General features: G+C 35.9%; 1 protein-coding gene across 10 annotated transcripts in view; it reads right to left on the bottom strand.

Annotated features, from left to right (window-relative positions):
- Nucleotides 1-26,818, bottom strand: part of ANK3 (ankyrin 3) — a 551,722-nt gene that overhangs the window by 235,675 nt on the left and 289,229 nt on the right. For all 10 annotated transcript variants that reach the window (XM_049790516.1, XM_049790512.1, XM_049790515.1 and 7 more), the window contains exons 2-5: nt 12,065-12,166; nt 10,600-10,698; nt 10,309-10,407; nt 4,093-4,191 (exon numbers count right to left, since the gene is read on the bottom strand). In XM_049790516.1, coding sequence (XP_049646473.1) covers nt 4,093-4,191; nt 10,309-10,407; nt 10,600-10,698; nt 12,065-12,166 — 399 coding nt within the window. The remainder of the gene's footprint in view (nt 1-4,092; nt 4,192-10,308; nt 10,408-10,599; nt 10,699-12,064; nt 12,167-26,818) is intronic.

The following is a 26,818-nucleotide window of genomic DNA, read 5'->3' as shown; positions in this document are numbered from 1 at the left end:
TGAACTGGAATAAAGACAGTCTCTTCAACAAATGGTGTTGGAACAATTGTGTAAGAAATTAAAGACAGGTCTATATCTCACATCTTACACAAAAATCAATTCAAAGTGGATTGAAAACCTTAATGTTAGACTTGAGGGGCCAGTGAGGTGGCGCTAGAGGTAAGGTGTCTGCCTTGCAAGCGCTAGCCAAGGAAGGATGGCGATTCGATACCCCGGTGTCCCATATGGTCCCCCCCCCCCCACAAGCCAGGGGCGATTTCTGAGCGCTTAGCCAGGAGTAACTCCTGAGCATCAAATGGGTGTGGCCCAAAAATACAAAAACAAAAACAAAAAGAATAGACTTGAATCCATAAAGTTCATTGAGGAAACTATAGGCAGAACACTACAAGACTCAGACCTAAAAGGAGTCTTCAATGATAAGATGCCAATGGCAAGAACTATAGCATCAAATCTGAATAAATAGGACTAGATCAAACTAGTGTCTGTATGGCAAAAGAAACATGGGTAAAATTAAAGGACCGCTAGAAATGAGAGGGAAGAAATATTTGCATTCAGTGCATCAGAGAAAGGCTTGATATATAGAATCTGCAAAGTACTCACAAAGGTTAATTCCACCAAACCTAAAAACCTCATGAAAAATGGGAAGAGGAAATGAACAGATACTTCTCCGAGAAACACCAAAAAATGGCCAATAAGAACATGCTAATGATAAGTACTTATCATTTATCATTAGTGAACTAAAATCAAGACAGCAATGAGATATTATCTTATACCAGTGAGGATGGCATATATCAAAAATACTGGGAACAATCTATGTTGATAGGAATGTATGATAAAGGAATTCTCATCAACTGCTGGTGGGAATGCAGTTTAACTCCTATAGAAAACAGTATGGAGGGTTCTTAGTAATGTTACATTATGTTATAATCTATTTAAGTGTATTTGTAAAAATTGCTCCATTCTATGATCCAGAAATCCTGCTTTGGGTATCTATCCCAAGGACAGATAAACACTGATCCAAAAGGATATATACATTGCTGCTCACAATATAATAGCTGAGAGTTGGAATCAGCCTAGATGTTTAACAATAGATGAGCGGATCATGAAGATGTGGTACATTTATACAATGGAATACTACATAGTGGTAAGGAATGATGCAATAACACAAGTTACCGTAACATGGATGGTACTGGAAGATGTTGTGTTAAATGAAGTAAGCCAGAAGAAAGATAAATACAGGATATCACTTATATGTGGTATTTAGAATAATTGTATGAAGAAGTGCAATGATTTAAATGCGTGTTGTTAAGAACACTCCTGGCCCCAGAGTATAATCAGGAGAAGGAATCAAATTGAGAGGAGGAGAAGCACAAATAGGAAAGGATGGGGGACAGGAACCAAGAGTTCTTAGTCCATTGGTGGTGTTAAGAAAGGACAGAACTGAATATCCAAGCCAGAGTCAACAACAATGTAATCATGAGACCCAACCTTTTAACAATCAAAACTTAATTTTGTTTGGCTGGCAGGCTGAGGGTCAGGGGTAGGAACATGGTATGCATTCTGGGAACATTAGAGGAGGGAGGTCAACATTGGGGGTGTGATTGGCCCTCCAACATCTTATGTCTGAAAACCAAATATAAAGAACTTTATAAGTCACCATGTCACCATGGTTTCAATAAAATATTAAAAAAATCTAAACAAAACTTAATGGGTAAAGATGGCAATTTGCTTTTGTTCTGAGTCAAAACTAAATGATGACATTTCCCTAGAAAGAGATTTTTAAGTTCACAGGATTTATACATAAAGGAAGACACTTTGCACCAGAAAATAAAGGCAACTGAAGTGATTAGCACTGACAAGTGCTTACTGAACCAGCCAATTAAAGACACAAAGATATAAGCTCTAAGGTGTTAATAGCTAAAATGTCAAGCTCCAGATTGCTTCCACATCAAATTAAAAGACTTTGGCTTGCTTTGTGCAACTATTCGTAAAAGTAAAATATAAGCCAAGATCATTGACATGGAGCCCACCAATATGGCTGTGAGGGCAAATGCCTAGCATATACTGACTATGGTTTCTATTCTTGGTATCATGTGATCCCCTGAGAATTTCTGAGCACAGCCCTGGAGGACCACAAGCACTGCTGGATGTGGTCCAGGAAGCTTCCAGCATTATTAGGGTAGCCTTGTACAACTGGTAGAGAAAGTTCCAAAGACTATAGAGTCCCTGGACCTTTGCAATGAATCTCTAGCAAAAGTAACTGAGAATCTTGAGTTAAACTTGAGAGCTTCCCTTACCCCACAAAATCCCTACTGAGGAATGTATTTTCTGGCTGCTTATTAATTACTGGCAGAAGAAACAAGCAAATAATTTTATCTCATACTTTAGATTCAGCAAAAGAAAGATCTCTATACAATATAGAAATATACAATACTTAGTATACAGTAAAAAAGATTTAAAAAAACTATATTATCAAAAACTTTATATATACTTTCAGAGTGTAGATGAAAAAATTGTAGGAACTTGGTGATATTACATAACTTCATAAATTAAAAATCCTATTAAAGTTATCCATTTAAGTGATTCTTTTAAGTTTTCTCTTGGTTTGTACTATTTACTCTTCTATGAATAAGTTTCTGAAGAATCAACACCAATATAATTTCTAGTAAGAATGGTGCCATAAAATATTTTATGAATAAAGTACCTTTGTTCTTGCTTTCTTTTCATTTCTTAATATGAATATTACAAGAGAAGAAAACATTATTTAGACAACTTTAGATAATCAGATAACTACTCTTTATAAAGTGATGCTTATAACCCTAAAGACATAGGTGCGACTTGTTATAGATAAAAACATTTACACATTGTTTTTAAAGCAATACATTTGATAACTGAAAAATTGAACAAGCAAAATATTTTAATATATCCATTGTCAAAAGACTATCTTAGTAGTTTGAGAGTCTCATATGCCATATTAAGTTAGTTGTGGTTCCTAGCTTTAGATCTGAAAAGCTAAAAAATTACCAGAAAGAATGAAATGACAGTATCGCTGGTAGCTTGCCTGCCTTGCATGCAGCTAATCCAGGCTCGATCCCTGGTACCCCATATGATTTCTGAGCCATGCGAAGAATGATCCCTGAACAGAGAGCCAGGAATAATCCCTGAGCATCGCTGGATGTGGCCCAGAAACCAAAATAAAGAAATAACATTCATTCAAATCTGTAAAGGTGGGGCCGGAGCAATAGTCCAGTGGGTAGTGCACTTTCCTTGCATGTGACCAACCAGAGTTTGATCCTGGCAACTTACATGGTCCTCACACCCCACTAGAAATGATTCCTGAGATCACAGCTAAGAGTAACTCCTGAGCACTACAAGTAGGTGTGCACCCCAAACAAAACTACAAAGGCTTCTACAAATATCACTCATATCAAGTAGTTTACAATGTATACTAGTTTCATTCAGACATATAAATTATTATAATTATCAAACTTTATTTATTTTTTTTTGTTTTTGTTTTTGGGCCACACCCAGCGATGCTCAGGGGTTACTCCTGGCTGTCTGCTCAGAAATAGCTCCTGGCAGGCACGGGGGACCATATGGGACACCGGGATTCGAACCAACCACCTTTGGTCCTGGATCAGCTGCTTGCAAGGCAAACGCTGCTGTGCTATCTCTCCGGGCCCAATTATCAAACTTTAAAACAACGCCAATTTAATCATAATTAGGCTTATTTAAATTTATAGAACACATTTAAAAATAATACTTAATCCTAAAACACTTCAGAATGGTTGCCTTTGACAAAATTTTAAGGAAAAGGAGTCTCAAACAAACAAATTAATATTAAATAAATGTTTCAATCATAAGGTAGAATTAGGTGTCCCAAAAAAAGAACTGTATCTGTAATGAAAGATTCTTGAAACATTACAAATAAACTTCTTATCTATTTCATAAGAACTTAGGAACATTAACTTAGGAACTCATTAGTATGTGATGAAATTGACATATCACTGAGACAATTTTTCAGTTCACAATCTAGGCTTATAAAATTCTCCAGAAATGTAAACTCATAAGTAGAATAAAACAATGTCTTACCTCTGTGGCTAGACTTTGGCTTGCACCATTGTCAAGAAGAAACTTAACCACCTCCAGATGGTTTTCCTGGGCTGCCATATATAATGGGGTAAACCCATTCTGAAAGCAAAAAATAAAATATTTAGATGTTTCTAGAGACATTTTTTCCCACAATAGATATCAAGTAATCTATTAGATAAATAAAATCTATTTTCCAGAGTTTTAACAATGTTTTAAGAAATGCTCATATAAACTAACTTTAATACTTTAATGCATGATTACTAGAAAACCAAAGGACTATAGTTTAAAAATCTGTTATATAATCCCCAAACGTATTTTATAATTCACAGATTGAGTGTAGTTCAAGTTAGTAGTCATTATTTAAGTATGATTTACAACAACATATCCACCCACATAAGAGAAGTATATTCATTAAATCATCAACTAGCTATTCAGCAGCTGTCATGAGAAAAATATTCTAAATATTACAAGACATAAAGAAAAATAGACTTGACCATTGTAGCTTCCAGTCATTAACTACTTTAAATTAAATATGCAGAAGCCAGAGTGATAGCACAGCAGTAGGGTGTTTACCCTGCATGCAGCTGACCCGGGACCCACCCGGTTCAATCCCCAGCATCCTATATGGTTCCCTGAGACTGCTAGGAGCAATTTCTGAGCACAGAGTCAGAAATAACCTCTGGGCTCTGCCGGGTGTGGGCCAATTCCCCCAAATGCAATGTTTATACATAAAATTTAATACCTTCTGCCTTGGAAAATGTTGTGGTTCTATGAACAAAAAAATGGGGAAATTATAATTTTATGGATTGCACAGACTTATATCCACCAAAAGAATATAAAATTAGAAAATCCTCCTGTGATTTAAGGATTAAATTTCAAATCATACCCCTTTTGGTTTGAACTCAATTCTGAAAGTCTATCATAGAGTTCTGCTTTTCATGAAAATGCTAAGACATGATGGTAGTTTTTTAATGAATGATATATGATAATATATTTTTTGGGGGGTGGCTCAGTCATTATTTCTGGCAGGGCTCTGGGGGTTACATGAGGTATTAAATCTGGGTTGGCTGCATGAAGACATAATAAGTATTACATGCTGAACTTCCTCTCCGACTCAGATAGTCTTTATTTATTTTTTATTTTTTAGGCCACACCCAGCAGTGCCTAGGGCATACACCTGGCTCTGTGTTCAGTGATCACTCTTCGAAGAGCTTGGAGGACTCTAGGGGTGACAGGTTGAACCTGGGTCAGCCACATGCAAGGCAAGTGACCTACCTGCTAAGAAACTAATCCTAGGTTTACTATCACATGAGACTACTTTTATTATACTTTTCAGCACAGAATTGAACCCAAGGACTCATAAAAACAAGTCTCTACTGTCACCTACCCGCAAAAGGAAACACGCACCAGATGTGGCTTTTGGCTTTCGTGGTGCAGTGCCTAATTTTTCCTCCCAAGAAATATCGGCCAGAAGGCCCGTTGGAGAAGTCATTGACCCTTGCGTGGATTACTGGCTATATTTCTGACATGGCTGTGACATTATATATCTCTTTACTTTTATTTATTTGATTTTTGTCTCCTTTTCTATATAGAAATTCGGCCTTAGCCTTTCTACATTCCCAAAGGAATTTCGGTACCAAAGTCCGCCTAAAGCTCCCCACTGGCTAGCCTACTTGTGACTCTTACTTCTAGTATAACCTGGTGCCAGCAGCTTGTTTTTTCTGAGTCTAATTCTATGATGGTAAACAATTATTTCTGTCCCCCAAAAAACTATTTTCCGGCAACTACATAAACATCATAAATATCTCTGTCTCTCTCCTCCTGGTTTCTTGAAAAACCTGCTTCTTGCTAAACCAAAAACATTTTTTTTGTTTGTTTTTTTTTTGTTTGTTTTTGTTTTTTTTTGGGCCACACCCGGCGGTGCTCAGGGGTTCCTCCTGGCTGTCTGTTCAGAAATAGCTCCTGGCAGGCACGGGGGACCATATGGGACACCGGGATTCGAACCAACCACCTTTGGTCCTGGATCGGCTGCTTGCAAGGCAAACGCCGCTGTGCTATCTCTCCGGGCCCAACCAAAAATATTTCTAGTTCTTGTTTCACAGCCCTCTAGCAGGGCTCTTCTCACGTACATCAAATAATTATTTGATATGTAAATTCTAGGGCCTGGTCTCATTGGGAAGATCCTCTGCTCTTTGTTTTCCCTGAAAACACCTTGCATACCAGTTTGTGCTTAAAAATGTCATCGGCTGAACAGTAAATTTGTCTCTCGTCCCATGGACGTGTATCCCCATACAATGCATTTTGTGCGGTTTCATTTATTTCATTTTCATATTTCATATTCGTCCGCTCGTGCTCCCACTCTCTCCCCATAAAAGGTTCTCGAACCCTAGGAAGGTTCTGCTTAGGGACGCAGGCTGTCCGCAGCACTCTACCACTGGACTATATTTCCAGATCCTTGATGCTTAATAGTTTTGTAAACTTTAACTTGTGGTGCATCAAAAGGAGAAAGATCATAATGGTTCAAACTGGGTCACACCTACATGTTTGATTTCTCCATCACAGAAAATATTAGATCATATTGAAAGATCAAGAAAAAAATGATTGTTTAATTAAAGGGGGTTGGTGACCCCATTATGCTTCCACATTTTTAACACTTTTATAATTAAGAGAAAATATTGTTTGAAACATTTTTAATAAACACAGATGGTATCTTATTTTACAGAACAAACACATAAAGACAGGAATAAAAGCTGTAATTTGATAAAGAAGTTTGAGGTTTTTCAATACTAAAATAGATAAAGCAATAATAAAAATTCGTTTAAAATATTTATAGAAGATTTTAGTTCTGAAGAAGCCCATGTTTTCTCATGAATGGATATCTCTTTTTCTCTTCTAGTATTTATTTCTTTAAGGTAAGGTCTCTAAATAAAACTTTTATTTCATCAAAAAAAAATCTATAAATGTCCACAGATCCTCATTTTAGAATATCAGAACTTGATATGGCCCAATGTCACTTTAATCTGGATGTTCCATTTAAGAAGCCAAGAGGCTCTCTTGATATTCTTATTTGTTGGTTTTTTTAAAAATATTGCATATAGATGCAAATTTCACTTAGGCTAGTGTCTTTCTTGAATATTAGTATTTCTTCTGATATTTTGTACGTTGCAACCCAAATAGAACAATGCATAATTTGTACTTTGTGATGGTTTGTACTGAAGGTTGGGAATGTAGTTCAGTGGTAGAACACAAACAGTACATGTAGAAGAGTCTGGATTTAATTCCTCATGCCACACACAAAAATGCCACACACATATTTCTCTCTCACACACATAGGTTTGTATTGTAAGTCACTCCCAAGAGTTACATGGAAGCTTTTTTCTGCTTCATGGTCATTTCATGAACTCACTACTTGTTCTGTCTATGGTCTGATGCAGCTCAGAAACCTACAGGAGCAGGTGTCAGATGAAGGGGGATATGTTTACTGAGAACTCAGTGGCCGGGTATTCCAAGGGCAGCTGCAAGAAGAAGGGAATTCCGTGGCCTATGTTCTTCTACTTCATCATCGGTAGGGAATGTGTAGCTACTGAAATCAACTCGTTTTAGGATTTGATTTCAACTGTAGCATCTCAACCGCACTGCAGTGGAGGCTGAAAAAATATGCTGATCTACCCAATAAGAATATGTGCAATTTATTGTTTATATATGTGCCATTTATTATTTTCTTCCCATAGAGTGGGAAATGGAGATGAAATGAAACTGGAAATAAGAAGAAAATGAAACTGAATTACAGTTTTCCCCACTGTTTAAGAGCTTAGCCTACTTCTTTTATTTTCAATAAAAAGGTGCAGAAACTTTTAAATAATTGATTTAAAAACATGATGTTTTTTTCTGGGAGTTAGTTGGTCTGAGTCTCTCCCAAAGTATTGTACTTGTCAATATTCTACTTCATGGTATTTTTTTTTGGGAAATACATAAATCTTAAGTGAATTTTCCTAAGAGAATTATAGCAAGTGACATAGGCCATCAAAAAAATTGAACCAAAGTGAAACTGGAAAGAAATTAGTCTGTATGTATAAGGAATCATGTACTTGGAAAGACTGTGTGGTTCCTTTCCTTGCTTTCCTTGATGATATTAGTTCATGGTACCAGAATTATCATTATATGATTGTAGTAATGAGAGAGGCAGTCCTGAAATTCTGCGTACTTTAAATTTGATCCAAAATAAGAAAATATGAGAAAATAAAGCACATGCAAAATCAAGTTCAAGTGCCATAGTAAATAATGAAAAAAATTTATCTTGAAAGATAAAATTAGGAACTGTAGAAACAAGTTAATGAAATTTAGTAATATGTGGGTTATAACTGTAGTCATGTATCAGTTGGATTCATAAAAACTCAAAGACTAAAGCAAATCTGATTTTTATGGAGAAAAATCCGATTTTTTGGTGACACTTTTCTAACCAAATTATATTCTACCTTGACATGGTATGCTTCACGTTTTATTTTTACAGTATAAGCATTAGCATCAGAAAGGACAATGAGAGAGTTTTTCAAAAAGTATTCGAGAGGGCCGGAGCAATAGTACAGTGGATAGGGCATTTGCCTTGCACGCAGCCAACCCAGATTCGATCTCTGGAATCCCATATGGTTCCCAGAGCCTGCCAGGAGTTATTTCTGAGAGCAGAGCCAGAGTTAACCTCTAAGCATCACTGGGCATGTCTTAGAAAATAACAACAACAAGAAAGTATTTGAGAATCACAGGTTTCATCTAATATTTCTTCATTGAATCCTGCGATTTAAAAATAAATTTTTATTTGAAATAGCTATCATAAAATCATCTTCATTCTTCAACCAGTATTTAGTCTAATGCTATCAGCAAGTCATTGAACAATTATGCCTTTTTTTTTAACTAACCCTGAAGCCTTTATGTACAAAATCTAAGATCTGGGGATAGTCATAAATAAAAAAGAGAGGGGAAATGCAACTAGAAGTAATTTTTGAATAGAGACCACTTTTTATAATGGCTAAGTCCTTAATATACACAATACTAGTAAAACGTGTTTCATAGTGTTATAATAATGTTTGATTTTCTATACTACCTCATGTCAGAGGGGACTCAAAAAATGAAGACATTATATATTTTTCCATGTTTCAACCATGCTGAAAGTACATCACATTTTTATATGTCACATTTTACTTATACAAGTTGTGTTTTATCTCTAAGATAGCTTTATATATACATACAGAGAGATCACATATCTATATATAATCTTTGCCTATATTATATATTGGAGCTATTCCTGTAACTATAAACATGCAGGGTCTGTACTTGCAAGCAGAGACATCTCCAAAACATGTTATTGAAGGCTCCGAATCTCAGCATAGAGCATGAGATAGAGTCATTTAGCAAAAATGGCTTTGCTGTTCATTTTTATCTTCACCCCAGGAAGTGATATTGGAGTAGAACATATGAAAATATATTGGGTATCTTATTAATGGGTAACTTACTTAACTTATTGCCTACATTGAATTCAGGAGAAGCAACAATATATTTATATCTAGGAGTTACTTTTCCAGTAGGTTAGCTCAAGTTAACACTTTAAGACACATCATAAAATACTCTATAATCTATTTGTGAAACACACCTGAAGGGTCTATATATTTAAGTCAATTAAGTGCAGTAATTTCTCTCAGATTCAGAGCCTATCAGGGAAATCTACTGGTATTCCTAAAGTATGCAAGCTCTGAGAGTTTAGAGAAGTGTCTAGTGGAATAAATTAGCACAGATCTATAATCAACAACAAAGGCATTTTAATGTTTGGGACTTTTAAAGTTTACTTTGCTCCCATTTTTGCTTTTGAATTTGTTTCATAGAATACAAATGATGCCTAAATTAACCAGAACTAGTGTCTGCTCTTTTCAAAGAAAGCAAAGATATGTTCTAAAACTCTAAGAATATTTTACATCTGTTTAGGTACCCTCATTTCTTTTGTAGGTTGATAAATATGGCAAGTATTATAAAATACTGTTAAGACTTTGAGTTTTAGAGATTCCCCCAAATATTTGTGCTTATGATTTCCAGCATATAGTTCATAGGTGATTGACTTACCAAATTTCTTACATATTCAAGATTACAAATATCCATACATGTGAAATGAAGAGTATAAGATCATGGAAACTCCAATAAAATTTCTTTGCAATAGAGTTGCATGTATACCTGAGATTGTGCATTGACATTGGCTCCATTTGTAACCAAGACTTTTACCACTTCTGCTTGTCCAGCCAATGATGCTATATGCAGAGCTGTGTTTCCTTTCTGTAAAATATAAAGCAAGATATCAGCTTACACAGTTTCCCCTCTCTTGACATTTTATTAAAAAAATCAAATATTTCTACATCCCCAAATAGAATGGCTTTAGGAAATAGGGGAAGCACATCACAATTCTTTGGAGGGCAGAATCCTCCTACTTTGCAAGCAGTATAAAATCATGAAAATTGTGACACTAACCTTTGTAGCTGCATCTACGTTGGCTTCTCTCTGTAGCAGTTCAGATACAACTTCTACATGGCCTTCTTTGGAAGCAAGATGGAGAGCATTCAAGCCATTCTGATAGAAAGTAAAGGAAAAACATTACTTAGGTTAAAAAAAAGAGCAATGAACAGTCAACCAAGAGCTTTCAACACCACTCACATGTAAGCAGTATAAAAACTTGATTAGGAGTAGAAGTAATTAAAATTTTTCTAGGTTGTTTTGATATCATCACTTTAGTACATTTTAGGATTTTGGGACACAGAACCACATTTCTATGATAGCAAAGCAAATAATAATTAGATAATTTTTGCTGGGTAAATTCAACAGAAAACAAACAAACAAATAAGACTCCAAAACCCCCAAACAAAAAACCAACCCTGCAACATATCTAAGTCAAAATATTCATTGAATTGGTAAATATAGACTACAAATGTCAGGGAAGAACTAAAAATAAATATTTGCAATATAGGCATACTGCTGCTAAAAAATAAAGTATTACATATCACTCAATCCAACTCTTATACTTCTTAAATGAAAGAAATCTATTTTGACAAGAGAAAATGATTCTTTAAAGATCATGTATTAGGTAGTTAGTGGCAGAGAGAAAGCAAGAAGGATGTCAGTGTAAGAACTTAAATTTCATTTTCTAAATGAAGCCCAGCTTCTTTATGAGACACCGTACATTTAATTTTATTGCAGTATTATCACCCCATAAAATAAAATGACAGCTTGCTTTATTAGTATGCAAATATTCTCTGGCTTTAATAGCTCCTAGATAGACTCCTCCCAGCTTTCTTTTTTTTCTTTCTTTTTTTTCTTTTCCCAACAGAATCACTGAACTTGAATCATCTTGTTCTGCCTCATAAATGGAGGGAAATAAAAAGTGGATGGTAACAGGAGCAAATAGTAGCATTAACATTGAGTGGAAATAAAAAATGATCAGAACTAAATACCAAACCCAAAGTCAATGACAACAGAATCAAGTTACCCAATCTACAACTAGTTATACAAAGGAGACCTGTTTACTAGTATTCCAGGGGGCAAAGGGGAGAGGTATGGGATGCATGCTGGGAACAGAGGTAGAGGAAAGACAACACTGGTAGTGGGAATGGCCCAATTTACTGTCACAATATACCTCAAATATAATTGTGAAAGACTTGTAATTCACATTGGTTACAATAAAAATAAAAAAAAATGGAAAAAATGAAAAAAAAAAAAGAGCACTTTCACCAATGGGTTGATACAGGAATAATTTGTGATTAATTAATTACAGTCTCTTAAAGCTCTAGTTATATTGTTATGCTATTAATAAACAACTTTTAGAATGACCAAAAATCTACAGCAAAGCAAATGTCTTGTTAATATCTCATGCAAATTCAATGTGGGTTTTATAATGTTACCTAAAAAGTTAAGAATGCCAACAGCAATGACCACTACTGACCTGATTGCAAATGTTGATGTCAACTCCATTTTTTATGTAGTCAAGGGCCTTTTCGAGGTGCCCAGCTCTAGCTGCTCTTAAGTAACTTGCGTTGGCATCAGACTGAAAAGGAAAGAAGAGCAAAGTTAGCAATGACCTCAAAATACTGTTTGAAAGCTAGTTGTTTCAAAAATAAAGTAAAACAAAGACTTTTAAATTCAAATATTTATTTTGAACACAAACATGTTAGAAAAAACTTTTGTAAAGTCAGCAGGAAAAAACTATACCAGCAACTTTACTTTTTTATATTTAAAATTATTTTTAATTAAAATAACGTGGAAATATGACAGTATAAATAATAAACTGGCACTTTAGAATAAACCTTTTTTTTAAATTGTGCACATAAAACAACTGTATTATAAACAAACTTGGAAAACATGGTGCTTCAATAATATACTTTAGAACATTAAAAAGAAAAGAGAAAAATCAAGAAAGCTGTTCCTCCAAACTATTGAGAAAGAAGAAACAAACTATCAGAATCTATGTGGTCACTAGTTTCTTGACTCAGGGTCGAGTATATGTCTTATTGGTAGAAGAACTGGGCTTCATCTCTGGCATCATTTTCCCTATGCCCTCCATCCCACAGACCTTTCTGTGATATCACAACTGGGAACAGAATTTCCCAGAATATGTAGGCACTTTATATCAGCATGCAGTTCAAAGACAAAAAACTAAGTCCTACAACTTCCTAGTGGCCAACAGATAGAAATCTGACAATCTGTTTCATTCTTTTATATCTAATGCCACATATCAAATTAATAGCTTCATAAATACACGAGTTGATAGGTTTTCCCCAAAGGGCAGCCCAAACCACATCATCACTGGTTATAAATGCAGTCATATGGAACATGGCTTCACAGAGGCAAATGTTTTAGTCACTGGTAGGAATTTTTCCTTCAAAGAACCCCTTCACACAGTGGCCTTAATCTATAAAGCCTTCCCACACCTCCACAGTTTAGCTGTGCAGTGCCCCAAGTGTTAATTTTACCCATCTCACTTGGCATTTAACACAAAACATACTGTGGGAAATTGTCCTTCAAAGTCCTTCAAACTCCAAAGTCAGGATAGTCCCCTATCCCAGAGGCAAAATTGTTGGGGACTGACTTGTTTGAGGCCATTTTGCTATTCTTTCTGCCATAATCCAGCCTTTCACCTAAAGGCTACATGCAGTCTTGCTGTAAGTTCTTGGGCCAAAGAGAAAGGAAAATGCAGCTGCAAAGTATAATTAATCTTTTAGCCCGGAGGAGAGCAACACAGCCCAGTACCATTCCCAGAAAAGAGGCCTTACTCCCTTAACCATATCCCTGAGTTTACAAGACATTCATTATTGTGTATATGCTACATTGTCTGTTCAAGATCACTGAGGCAAGCACATCTTGCACCACCTCCTGATAGTCAAGCAATTAGGAATGCAGGTAGAAGGTCACAAGATGTTTCCATGGATACTGCAAGAAGTATTGCCCACTTGCCTTATTTGGAATAATGAAGTAATTTTCATGCCAAAAGTGTGATTGACATCACCCTTGTACTGCCCCCTTCTCCTTTTCTATATAAGAAGGAGCTGTAGCCAAATAAAGTTGCCCTTGAGCAGTGAGACATTGCCTTGGGTCTTTATTATTAACCTCTCTCAGATTTTTTACAGTGTGGTTGTGCTTCTACCCAGCAAAATAGGAGTGCGGTTGTCTGAGAAGTCTTCCCAGCTAATTCCTGCTGGCCGGGCCCCCCTGGGGGGCTTCAGGACCCCGCACAAAATGGTTTAAGTCTTAGAATATACACAGGCAACAAAGATAGAAATGCATAAAATAAAATACACAGAAATGCCTAGAATAAAGTACCTTAGGGTTTTACAGATGTAGAGGGTAATGTGAGCAAAAACTGTAATAGGAAATAGTAATGCCTTTAGTCTTAATTTTAAGGATGCCAGATGATTGGCTCTGTGGAATATCTCAGTCTTTGTTCTTACTGTATTCATAGAACTTTGATGTGCTTACTAACTGTCTTTAATGTCTCTGTAACTTAATAGACAGAGTAGGGGACAACACTGTATAGAATTCTGCTCCTATGGGTTCATATAGCTTGGCCTTACATGTTTGTTTCATCCCACAAGACTGAATCCAGCTGGATGATGGATGAAGGTACTAATTCATCTGGCTTTAGTCCTGGTTTGGGGGGTAATCTGTCCTTATGTCCTAAATGAAGTCTCTGTATAACAAAAAAAAATTAGAAGGTAACTAAAAGAACCTTTGAGATGACTCAAAGGGTTGGAGCACAGTCATTGCATGGGGGAATCCCAGGGCTAATTTCCAGCATCTCGGGTGTCAAAAGGACTAGCTCTGTCTGAATCAGAAATTCTAAATTTCAGTACTATTTGGGATAATTCTTGGTAGTCATTTGCAGTGGAGGATGGGTCCATACTCCCTAGCATACATGGTCCCAACCTATTAAGTGGCAATAGTACCCCTTTCCTTTGTGGTGACAAACCAAAAATTGCTTTCAGAATTTCCAAATGGCTGCTAGGCAGGAGGAAAAATAAAACATCACTCCTGGGTGTGTCCCCCCAAATAGAAATAAATGATCTATGCAATCATGGCTCATTGTTTTATAAAATAGCATCTTCTTTGATGCCTGCTCAGTGACTATCAGTGAATTTGTCCAGAAGGACTTAAATGCCCTTATGGGAACACATGACATTAATCTGCCTAGATATTTCTTCTGCCAGAGATAACAACTGTGAGTTAAGCATACCAAATGCCCCACTTTCAATACATGAGAGCAGTTAAAGAGTTGAGAAAGATGCCAACATACAAGGAAGACCACTGAATGATTGCAGATCTGGAAAGTGTTGCCAATTCCATATGTTTTCCTATCTCCTCTCTATTCCCCTCCTGAAAACTCTAAGTCAAGACAAAAGATAAATGATAAAAATCAAATTCTCTAATGCAGTCGCTCTCTATGCACTTAATATTTGGTTCTCATGAGACTAACATAGGTTATAAATAAACTCCTTCTACTGTTACAATTAGTTCCAAACAAATCTGTGCACACATCAAATGTGCCGCTGCATGCATAATGACACACACTACTGCTTGTCAGGCTTAGGATGGCTAAGCCTGCTTTCATATTCGGTTTAAGAACATCTGTGCTAATGCTTAAAAAAAACCATAAACAGTAGTTGTTGAACGCCTGCTCTCTCTCTAATTCACACAATATCCTGGACATTAAACAATTCTCATTAGGTAGCTGATGTTTGACCTGAGAATGTAAGGAGAAAAGAGAAGGAGCAACAGTAGATTTTCTTCCCTTTTCTCAGTCTTCCACAGAAAACAGAGATCCAGACACAGGAATGACTACTAGTGGTGTTTGTGAGACCATATGGATTCTGGGGATCAAAACTTAAATTGACCGCATATAAGGCAAACTCCCTACCTACTGTACTATCATTTTGGCTCCAACAATGAATCACTTTATAATCTAATGGGAAAGAAGAGAGAGGAAATAAAAAAATAAAGAAATAAAGAAAAGGGAATGGCTATATTGAAAACTAATTGACACCGCAGGAAATGGAAGTTCTCTTTTTTGTTCTCGATCCCCTAGAAAATATGTGATCATCCTTCTCCAAATATCTGCTAACTATTGATGATGTCTGATCTTTGCCTCTGCCTGATTGGAAAGAAATGAACAAAACAGAAGTAGCAATACGACTTCTGGCCTTTCAGATTCCTTGCCCCTTAAACTTTCCCAAACTATATTACTTAAAGGACAAGGTTAAATACAGGCTTCATTTTTTTATTTGCTTTTATATATTTGGAGCCTTATCTGTCAATGCTCAAGGGCTACAAATGGTTTTATGTTTATTCCTGGCAATGCCCAGAGGACTAGATATATTATTATGGATTAGTGTGGTTGTGGGCAGAGCAAGCACGTTATAATCCCTAAACTATCTATCTCTTTGAACCTATTTTTTATGTGAAGTTTTACATACATTATATTTATAAATTATTGTTTATTTCCTTAAGATGTTTTGGGTTTCATATAAATATTGTTGCCTTTAAATTAGGTTTTGAGTCACACCCAGAGGCACTAGGGTGGGGGCCAAACTCAAGGTTTCTGCAAGTAAAGACTATGCTCTCACCTTCGAGTTATCTCTCCAGCCCCAATGCTGTATCTCTGAGCTGCATTTTATAAATTAACTGGAATTATTCTTAATACCAGTATTTTATCAATATATGTATTAATATTATTATTACTACTAATTAAATAATTATTAATTGGCAATAGAAATATCAATATAGTTTATTAATATATTTATTTAGGCACCATGGTTACAAAAATGTTTTTAGTTGGGTTTCAGTCAAATTAAAAAAATATATACATATCCCTATCACCAGTGCAACCTTTCCACCACCAATACCCTCAACTCCCTCCTCCCCTATCATATAGCTCATTTTTTAATTTTAAACATTCCATTAAAAATGATTCTTTAGGGGCCGGAGAGATAGCATGGAGGTAAGGCGTTTGCCTCTCATGCAGGAGGTCATCGGTTCGAATCCCGGCATCCCATATATGGTCCTCCCGTGCCTGCCAGGAGCAATTTCTGAGCCTGGAGCCAGGAATAACCCCTGAGCACTGCCGGGTGTGACCCAAAAACCACAAAAAAAAAAAAATGATTCTTTAAAGGCATTGTTAGATATATTGTGATGGAGGGAAATTAGATGCCATAATAACCTCGCGACACAGAAAGTCAGACAAAGAAGTCATTGCCTAAGGAATAGGTTGGCCTAAAATTTATGCAAGCAGTTTTTTTTTTTTAAATCTCTGAGTGATTAAAAAAATATGATGAGAGAATTTGGAAAAATATCTTTCATCATCATTAACTCGTTGTCATGTTGTTATTTTACTAAGAAAAAAACTATATGCCATTTGTATTTTTTCAAACAGCTTCAAGGAAGACTAGATATGATTGTGAATAAAGTAATAGCATTTTTACTTACATAAGAATCATTCTCACTCATTCTCAGCGGATACTTTTTATGACCTTCAGTCTTACAAACCCTAAATATTTGTACTAAGTTTTCTCCTAAGCCAAATACATAATAAAATAATTTATAAACTATGAATAACAAGAAATCACAATAATAAAAATAGGACAATAATAAGATTATGATAAAAATTAAGTAAATATGGCCTTTTTCTTTTTTTTTATTAAATATAATTTTTATTTTAATCATAGTGGCTTACATATCATTGACAATATTTTAGGTACATATTAACATAAAATCAGGGGAATTCCCATCACCAAATTGTCCTCCCTCCACATCCGTTCCCGTCCTTCTTCCCATATCCTCTTCCCTTACCCCCGGGGCTGCTAGAATAAGTGGTCCCCTCTGTGCCTAGCTTACTACTTAGTGGTCTTATAACTATTTGGTCTTGGTACCTCCCTTATCCCCCCCCCCCAATTGGGAGGAGGGACTAGATAGTTCAAGTTATACGGTTTTGTTTGAAGAAAAGAAAAGTAATAACCTGGAGAAAAAAAAGAAAAAAAGAATCAGATACTCCGGAAATGGGCGGAGTCCTTCTAGAGGCTTTTATCCTTGGTTTGAGAGACGAAGGGAAAAAAGAAGGTGAAACATTACAACAGTACATAAAGAACTGTCAAATAAAATATCCAGTGAGCATTCCAAAAAAAAACAAACAAACAAAACAAAACAAAACAAAAAACCAAGGGTAAACACCATATAAAAGCCATGGTATTGAGATAAAAAAAATGTGGCAGAACACATAAGAAAAGAAAAGAAGAAAATAAATAAATAAATATAAATGGAGACATCAACTTCAATAGCCAAACCACAACAATGAAATCAACAAAAAATAGATAAGTAAATAATAATAAAAAAATTGTTTTGTGCTTTTTTTTTCCCTCCTGCAGATGCACAGTAAATATAGGGGTCATTCGAAAAGGAATTTCCTTTGCCTAAGAGATACAGGGTTTCTCCACCCTTGAAGTATTTTGTCATGGGATTAACTATAGACTCCTTTCAGGTTCATTTACTCTCCCTTTGGTGCTTTTGTGGTGTATGGAAGACTTCTGCTCCGTAATATGGCCTTTTTCTTTCTGAATATTTATTGTTGGCATATTTTCAGACTGTGGTTGACTACATAATCATAATGAAAGAAAGGAAAACAGAATAAATGGGAACTAAAGAATAGCAAGTCCTAACCTGTCATCACAGGTTCTTGAAAACTTCTATTTCATGTAAAACAATGTATATTTGAATTAATTTTATCACAGGCTTATTAATAAAAGACCCAAATAAATTTCCTACAATATCTTTCCTGTTCATAAAAACACCAAATTTCTATATAAAGACCTCAATCCTATCAAAAATAGAGGAATGAGTGAAACCGGCATCTCTCCAAAGATGACATATGGGGAACCAACAGGCATTGAAAAAACATAGCTTGTCATTACTGATTATTAAAGAAACAGTAAAAGCCATAACAATCCTATTAAAAACAACAGATAAAAGAAAGTGTTGTACAAAATACAATGAAGAAACAGCCCTGATATGGATATAAACTATTTCAACTTCTATATGAAGCTTTAAAAGAAAATTGGTACAAGCTGTCAGATGATCAATCAATTCTACTATGACACTTTTATTCCCAAGAAAATAAAAGCACTAATTTGAAAATATATGTGCAAACCAATTGCAATGCAATTTATTTGTGATAGTTAAGAGATGGAAACAATAGGGGCTGGAGTGATAGCAAGGTGGAAGGGCGTTTGCCTTGCAAGTTTGATCCTGGTTTCCCATATGGTCCCCCAAGTCAGGAGTGATTTCTGAGCACAGAGCCAGGAGTAACCCCTGACCATCACTGGGTGTGGCCCAAACCCCCCCCCCCAAAATATGGAAACAACCTACATGCCCAATAACAGATGAATGGATTAAACTATGGTATATGTGTATATAATATATATATATAAAAATATATACCTATATATATAGAGGAATACTACTCAGCTACAAATATAAGACAAACTCTTCCATTTTTCTATAACATAGAATTGTAATCTGTCATGCTAAGTTCAAAGAAGAAAGATGAATACTGGAGGGTCTCACTCATATATGGTATTATAACAAAACAAACCAACACTAGACAATGTCAAATGAAACAAAACCTTGAGTATCTGACAACAGAAATAAGTGGTGTGTGTGTGTTTGTGTATGCATATGTGTGTATATGTGAGAAAGAAATAGAACTAGTGGATTGTGTAAATAAGAATGGAAGGATGCTGGTAATTTGGTGATGAGCACATTGTGTTAATGCTATGCCCCTAAAACATAAACACTGACACTCTTGGAAACAAATGTTCCACTTCAAATTATTTCTTTTTTCTTTTTGTTTCTGGGTCACACTTGGCAGTACTTGATATTTACTACTGGCTCTGGTTCAGGGATAATTCTTGGCAAGGTCTGGGGACCATATGAAGTGCTGGGGATCAAATCTGTGTTGGCAATGCAAGGGCCCTGCCCACTGTACTATTTCTATGGCCCCAAAGCACACAACACTGATGTGTAGCTTTTTCTTCCTTAATTTACTCTTAAATTCTCTTTTAGAAAGTCATTTGCATGCATTTGCTCAACTATTCATCTTTGGGACCTTTGAATTTGTATTATTTAATGATATATATCACATATTCAAAAAGACTGCTATAGAAATAAGAACAGTTTAATAAATATATCGAGGGACTGAAGTAATAGTACCTAGATAGGATGTTTGCCTTGCACACAACCAAACAAGGCTCAATCCCTGGCATCTCATACACTCCCCCGAGTCTGCCAAGAATAATTCTGGAGCACATAGCTGGGAGTAACCCTGGAGTACCACCAGTTGTGGCCCAATAAATAAGGGGAAACATATTTATCTACCCCAAGTAGACATTCAATCAAAAGAACTTATACATTTATTCACTGCGGCACTTAGCACAATAGATGGGACACTGAATTGACCTAGGCATTCAAATGAGGAATGAGTTCATCATGAAGGTATGGTGTATATATGTACAATGGATTACTGTCAGACTGCAAGGAATAATGAAATTATGCAATTCTCTGAAGCTTGGATGGAAAGAGAAGATAAATTGTGAAATGAGTCAGAGGACACATACCGAATGATGTCACTTATCTGTGATATTTAAAATAACTGAACAAAGGAATGCAAGGTATCAAAGGGGTGATGATACCTAGATTACACTAGATCCTAGATTACATCATAGAAATTACAACAGGAAAGAAAAGAAAACAACAAAAAAAAAATAAAAAGAAGAAGAGGTGGATGGGAGGTAACAGGTATAGAGTTAAAAGTCCATGGACACATCAATGGTATAAATATGAAGTATATGCATACAGATATGCAACTGTCAGCAAGAATCCAGACTACAACAACTAAACTTTAAAATATGCCTGTTAAGGAGGCAGGCTGTGGAAGGCTGTGGGTGGGAGGGAAACTGGATATGTTAATGGAAGGTATATTGGTGGGTCTAGTAGAGTTGGAACTGTATATATCTGAAACTCAGCTATGACTAACTCTGAAAATCATGCTGCCTTAATAAAAGAACAACAAGAAAAAATACAAATATTAAAAAAGATGGTAAAGAAAAGAAAACACGAGTCAACTCAAGACTGAAAGCTGTTTTGCAGACTACCAATAGTCAGACTATTGGTACTACTGGTACCAGCTGGTCAGTATTTCGTGACTGGGTCCCCCAAATCACGCTCTGACTCAGTGAATCATTCACATCATGCCTTTCTGGGTAGATTTAGCCTCTACACATATTCTCTAAAATAAATGTCACGTACTTTATTATCTCACTCTTACAAAATAAAATCCTCAGGTTCTAAAACCAAAACACTGGAGAGATGTAGGTCTGGAAGCAAATGGTGGCCTGGAGAATAATACACACACACACACACACACACACACACACACACACACACACACACGTATGGAGGGAGAATTGGATTTTCAGGTGTTTCTACAGGTTTGCCCTACTTGCCTAAGAAGCAGCAAACTCCATTGAGGTCTGGAAACTCAAGGGATCATTTTCCTCAAAACCCAAGTATTTAATCTAAGGGAAAGATCACACTTGGGGATGGGACCAGGTGGTCTAAATACCAATCCAAGGTGCTACATCCAAAGATGTCTCCAACCAATGAGTAACAAGGCATATACTGCTAGGGATGATATCAGATCCATCCTATTAATCCCACAACTCTCTTCAATAGAATAGTATCTATATACCCATACACACACGTGTCACAGACTCTGTGACGTGCTTCTTGGGTCCAATTTGGCATCTCTTAGAATCACCCATATTGACATGCAAAACTGCAGTTAATAGATCATTGCTGCTATAGAGTCCATTATATGATAAGACAATCTATCTACTGTGGAACTAATTAGCATTTGTATTTGGGTGTACCATGTACAGTGATCTCATAATATTTGGGCACTAGTTTTGATGTACACAAGCAAGGAGTTTTAAAGGGATATTTCTTGGGCAAGTGCTTATTCCAATTTCATAGTTAATAACAAGTTGTGTTTCAAAGTGATTGTACAAAATTGCCCCTTTTGTGGCCATGACTGTTGATCATAGGATTAGATTTCTGAAAACCTAAAAATTCTTTTAGGCATAGGTTAATATTACTATATTCCCAAAACTAATATATTCACTAGCATTTTATTTTTAATAATTACTCTTAAATGCATATTATTTCCAAACAGAAGATGTAATGATGAGGTCTCTTTTCTGAATACAAAACTTCTGTTTGACCTCCATGATGTCCTATGATGTATATATATATTTATAATAATATAAATGCTTTCTTTCTGAGTGCCTATTTTGGTATCTTTAAAGGAAAACCTGACAGTATAGAAATATGAGAAGTGATCTGAGACTATAATCTTTCTGGACAATCCTGATTTTTATTTTAGGACCCTACAGTATCAGATCCATATCTGATTCAGCAGTAACATTTTTAGGAACTTCTTTCTAATAAATATTTACAAAAAATTAATTAATTTTTTTATAAAAATAGATCTTATGCAGTTAGAGATTAATTATCTAAATTATATAATTGCTATAACCAGAACAACCAGGTGCAAACATGATTATTATGATTTTTCTCTATTAACCATTATTAAAAAGTTAATGATGACAGATAAATTGTGCTATATAAAAGGCTCTCTGTTAACTGTGCGCTTTCTTTTCATGGTGTTAGCTTCAAGAAGATTCTGAGATATCTCTAAATAAAACTTCAATCAAAACATTTAGGAAGCGATACATAAGTATTCAGATTCAACAAATCACAAATGAGAACTGGGTTGGCCGCTTACAAGGCAGGCACTTACCCACTGTCCTGTCTCTCCAGTGATTTAAAAAACATCTTTAAATTATGCTGCCTATTCCATCACCAGGATTAAAGACTCATTCTATTAATAGAGATTCAAAATATAGCAGTTAAGTAGTAATGCCTACTTGGCCTGTATTTTGAGGATGTGGTTATTGTTTTCAACAATCTAATAACCAAGCTTTGCTGACTCGGTAAGCAGATAGAATTTAAATTCCCACCAGAGGAATCTGCAGAAGTTGGTAAAGAATTCATAGGAGCTAACTGGGAAAATTTGCGTCTGCATCCTGGATTGAGTGGGGAAACAGTCCTGTGAAAGATTTCAAGAGGGGGGGGTGGTCAATGGAGGTCTGAAGGAGAGAAAAGTGAGGAGAGAAAACAGAAAGGCGAGGTTTGAAAAGTAGTAAATAATGTCTAGTGAAAAGAAGAGTCTTTGGCGGAAGTAATAAGGGATGGGTTCACAGAATATTTAAAATGGCAGGTAAATCTAATTTGACTTTGCTCTGAAGACACTTGAAGACAGTGGAGGGCTTCATGGAGTGAAAATAGACTTTTTTTTCCTATGCTCAGAAGTGATTTAATAGTCCCACCCCAAGACATTATTTCCCACCAATCTGAGTAAAAATGATATTTACAAAGTGGTATTTTATTAGCTCTACATTTAACATGCGTTGGACACTTCTAAACATCTAGATGGGCTAGATGTTTCAAATATGGACTTAAATTGTCCACTCTATCCACAGCCGTCTTGAATTAACTGCACATATGTAACAGAATCTGTGTCTTAGAAATAAGAAACATTCAGCCTAATACCACCCTTTCCCCATTTCTCTCTCCTCCAAGCCAACTGGCCATGATGCTCATATTTCCGAAGACAACCTTTCCAAGAAATTTTAGCAAAATAGATATACATTCTATTTTGTTGTTGTTGCTAAACATTGGCACCATCTTAACATCTAATACACATAGATGTGGTAAACTTAGGACTCACTCTCCATGATACAGTATAGCCAGTAATGTAGGACACAAGAAGGACCAGAAGGGACAATTACTCTGCCTTATAATAACCACCCTGACAAAAGCTTTGAAGCACTTCCCTCTCCTGCTCCTGCCTGAACCATGCCTGGTCTATATGGGTCAGAGGTACTTTGCCATCACAATTCCTTCCCCCCTGCATCAATAGGAATTTTAAAATTTACAAAGCATTTTTTCCTACTTTTACATTAAACATCAGGCATTTCAGAACATCTAGAAAGTTTTGCTATTTAAAAAAAATGTACTTAACATTATCAGAATAAAAATGCAGGCATAAAACAATGGTTATTATACAAAAATGTCCTCTAATTTTGATGAATCTTTTATTCTGCCTGCAGAACTGAATACACCACAGAGGGAGAGAAGTGGAAATAAAAGAGGAAGATTCAGTGAACTGTGAAACAGAGTTATTTATTGGTACTTTTGTTGGTAGATGGGATATGTTATCATGCATCTGAAGAGTTATGAGGTATACTCTTCTTGGAGCTAACCTCTAAATATTTAAGATGTTTTAATTTGGGGTTTTGGGAGAGATATTACAGCAGGTTGGGTGCTTGCATTGCACAAGGTTGAACCAGGTTTGATATATGGCACCATAACAGTCCCCGGAGATAGAGTGATCCCTAAACAAAGAGCCAGGAGTAAGTCCTAAACACAGCTGGTGTTTCCTCCATACTACAATACTGTACTAGTTTTCTATGGCCACTGTTTCATGTTGGTGCTAAATACAGCTTTAAATATAAATGGAGCTGCTTTGAAAAAATTCACAAAATAAAATCCATTAAATTTATTTGGAATTCAACAACTTATTTTTGTGGGAATCACAGTGCTGAGACTCAAACCCAGATCTCAGGCATGCAAGGAATGGAATTTATCATTGAGTCACATCCCTGATGCCTCAAATGGTTTGGAAACATAGCTCAGTGAGTAGAACACTATTTTGGTTAGTTTTATCTGACTTTGTCTCTTGTGATGAAGGGGATCTTCAACCAAGAACCTCACACTTACAAGGCAAGTGATCTACCAGTGCGCCACATTCTAAGGCCCTAGAACGAAACAACTTTCAATAAGTCAAATGACTTGAAAGCCACATTCTTCTTTTAATTCTTTGAGATCAAACAGCGAGCTCACATCCATCAGACCTGGTGCTTTTTAAGCACATGAAAGGGCAGCCAGTGACAAAGAATGGCTTTTGCTCCACTATACTAGAGCAAAGTCACCGACTGTACAGAGCCTGGGAAGACATGGTCATTCAGAGAGTGTTCCCTTAAAGTCGCCAGCTGTTTCCAAGGAAATATGTGTTGACATTTTATAGATCCTGTGACATGGTGATCTAATTTCTTACCAGTATCAAAAGAATGCAACCGATTGCACAACCTAAAACAACTGTGACATTCATACAACAATCTGCCTTATTTTCCACTAGAAGCCTTTAGCTCTGTTGAAGATCATGTTTTCTTTCTCAGGCTCCTGCCACACCCCTACCCAAGCGTATTCGAGTCTTTATGTTAGCAAACAAATCACATGTGTGTAAGTATCTATGGGCATGCTCACATATTTACATGGGCAAACGCAAACCATTTTTTGTTAGCCTTTTGGTTATTAATATCTCATTCTTTTCTGTTGCAAATCAGCAAGAGGATCAGGGGTGGGCTGGGGATGAAAATGCTTCTCTGTATATAGGCTTTCTGGATTTGTAAGCATCACTCTCCAAATCAAAGTACAAGAGGAGGCTTCCCCAGATTTTTTTCCCAATGGCTACAAGTCAGCTTTTGTAAGGCTTCTGCTTAGAAGTGACCTCAGTTCATCCCCGAAAATGAGGTCACTGTTTCCTCACACATGTTAGGCATGGTTAGCATCTTTGCACTGGGCTCGCTGCCAGGAAGGCCTCACTGTGGTGTATGCTAAACCCGCCCTGGTGTGTGTGTGTGTGTGTGTGTGTGTGTGTGTGTGTGTGTGTGTGTGTGTGTGTGTGTGTGTGTGCTTAGTAGCTTCCCTCAAAGAAGGCAAAGGAACATTCCACCTTTACAAAGACCGGAGAGTAGGGAGTTGTTTACAAAAATAAATATAGTACTGGCAGGCTTTCTTTTTTTTTCCACAGGCACTGGGGTTGGTATGTTTGTTTGTTTGTTTGTTTAAAGAAATTTACTTTCTAAGTAAATCCAATTCTACTGATAAAATCTTCTCTTCTCAAGTTTGGTTTACAGCCAAAGGAAGATGCAGAAAATAGCCTTGCATCATGCCTGTTCTCACCTGAATTCAGAACCCTGACAGTTACCTGGAAACTAATTTGCAATAAAAATAAGTACAGAGAAAAAAGATATTTCCAAGGAAAGGAAAAAGGTGAAGCTGATTGTCCTTCTTGGATGGGCATCTATTTCCAATACTCCAAGTAAAACTGATTTTGCTTAGAAAGAATTTGAAAGAAAAAAAAAAAGAATTTGAGTTTTATCTAAAATTTTCAAGAATGAGAATTTAAAGAGTCAGGTTGACTTGTCCTTCAGGAAACATACAACTATACCACCTTCCACATTAGGGGAAGAGAATTTGGTATACCTTAATAATACAAGGTCAATATTTTGTCCTGGTTTGTACAGTCTGGAACATAATTTAAACCAATTTTGAATTAAAAGTTTTATATTTAAAAAATTGTCATCATACAGTTAAAGTAGAAATGAATCTTTGTGTGTTATAGGTTTAGGATTTGGGGGTTTTATATGGCACAGATTAGCTTAACATTACTAAGTGTTAGGTAGAATACAGTGCTAGGAATGATATTGATAACTCAGAATAATTTACTAAATAAACGATAAGTTTGGCTTTCCCTAAAAATTCCATAATATTGTTAAATTTGCAAGTACTCTTACTCAGAATGGAAAATAGTTACCCAAACAAGAAATGTCTAAGTTTAATAAAATTTTCATTATGGCAGAGATAGATAAAATAGATATAGAAAGGAAGAGAGACCTTTACCCAAAATTTTGGCATTTTAAGAGAGAATAAAATGATCTTATATTCAAGAATATTAAGAAAAGGTAAATTTCCCTTATATGAATAAAGATATATGATGTATTACCATTAAAACATATAAAATATTTATCTTTGGGGGACAGAAATGGGGCTGAGTGGTAGAACACCTTCATGTGTGATGCAGACATTGGGATCAGTATACACACACACACACACACACATACACACACACACACAGAAAGACTTATTCTCTAGTTATTCTAAAATATAAACATTCAGAGCAAAAGCCCTGCAAATA

Source organism: Suncus etruscus, chromosome 17, assembly GCF_024139225.1.
Source record: "Suncus etruscus isolate mSunEtr1 chromosome 17, mSunEtr1.pri.cur, whole genome shotgun sequence".
In the NCBI taxonomy this organism is placed as follows: domain Eukaryota; kingdom Metazoa; phylum Chordata; class Mammalia; order Eulipotyphla; family Soricidae; genus Suncus; species Suncus etruscus.
This window is presented reverse-complemented; position numbering and strand designations above follow the sequence as displayed.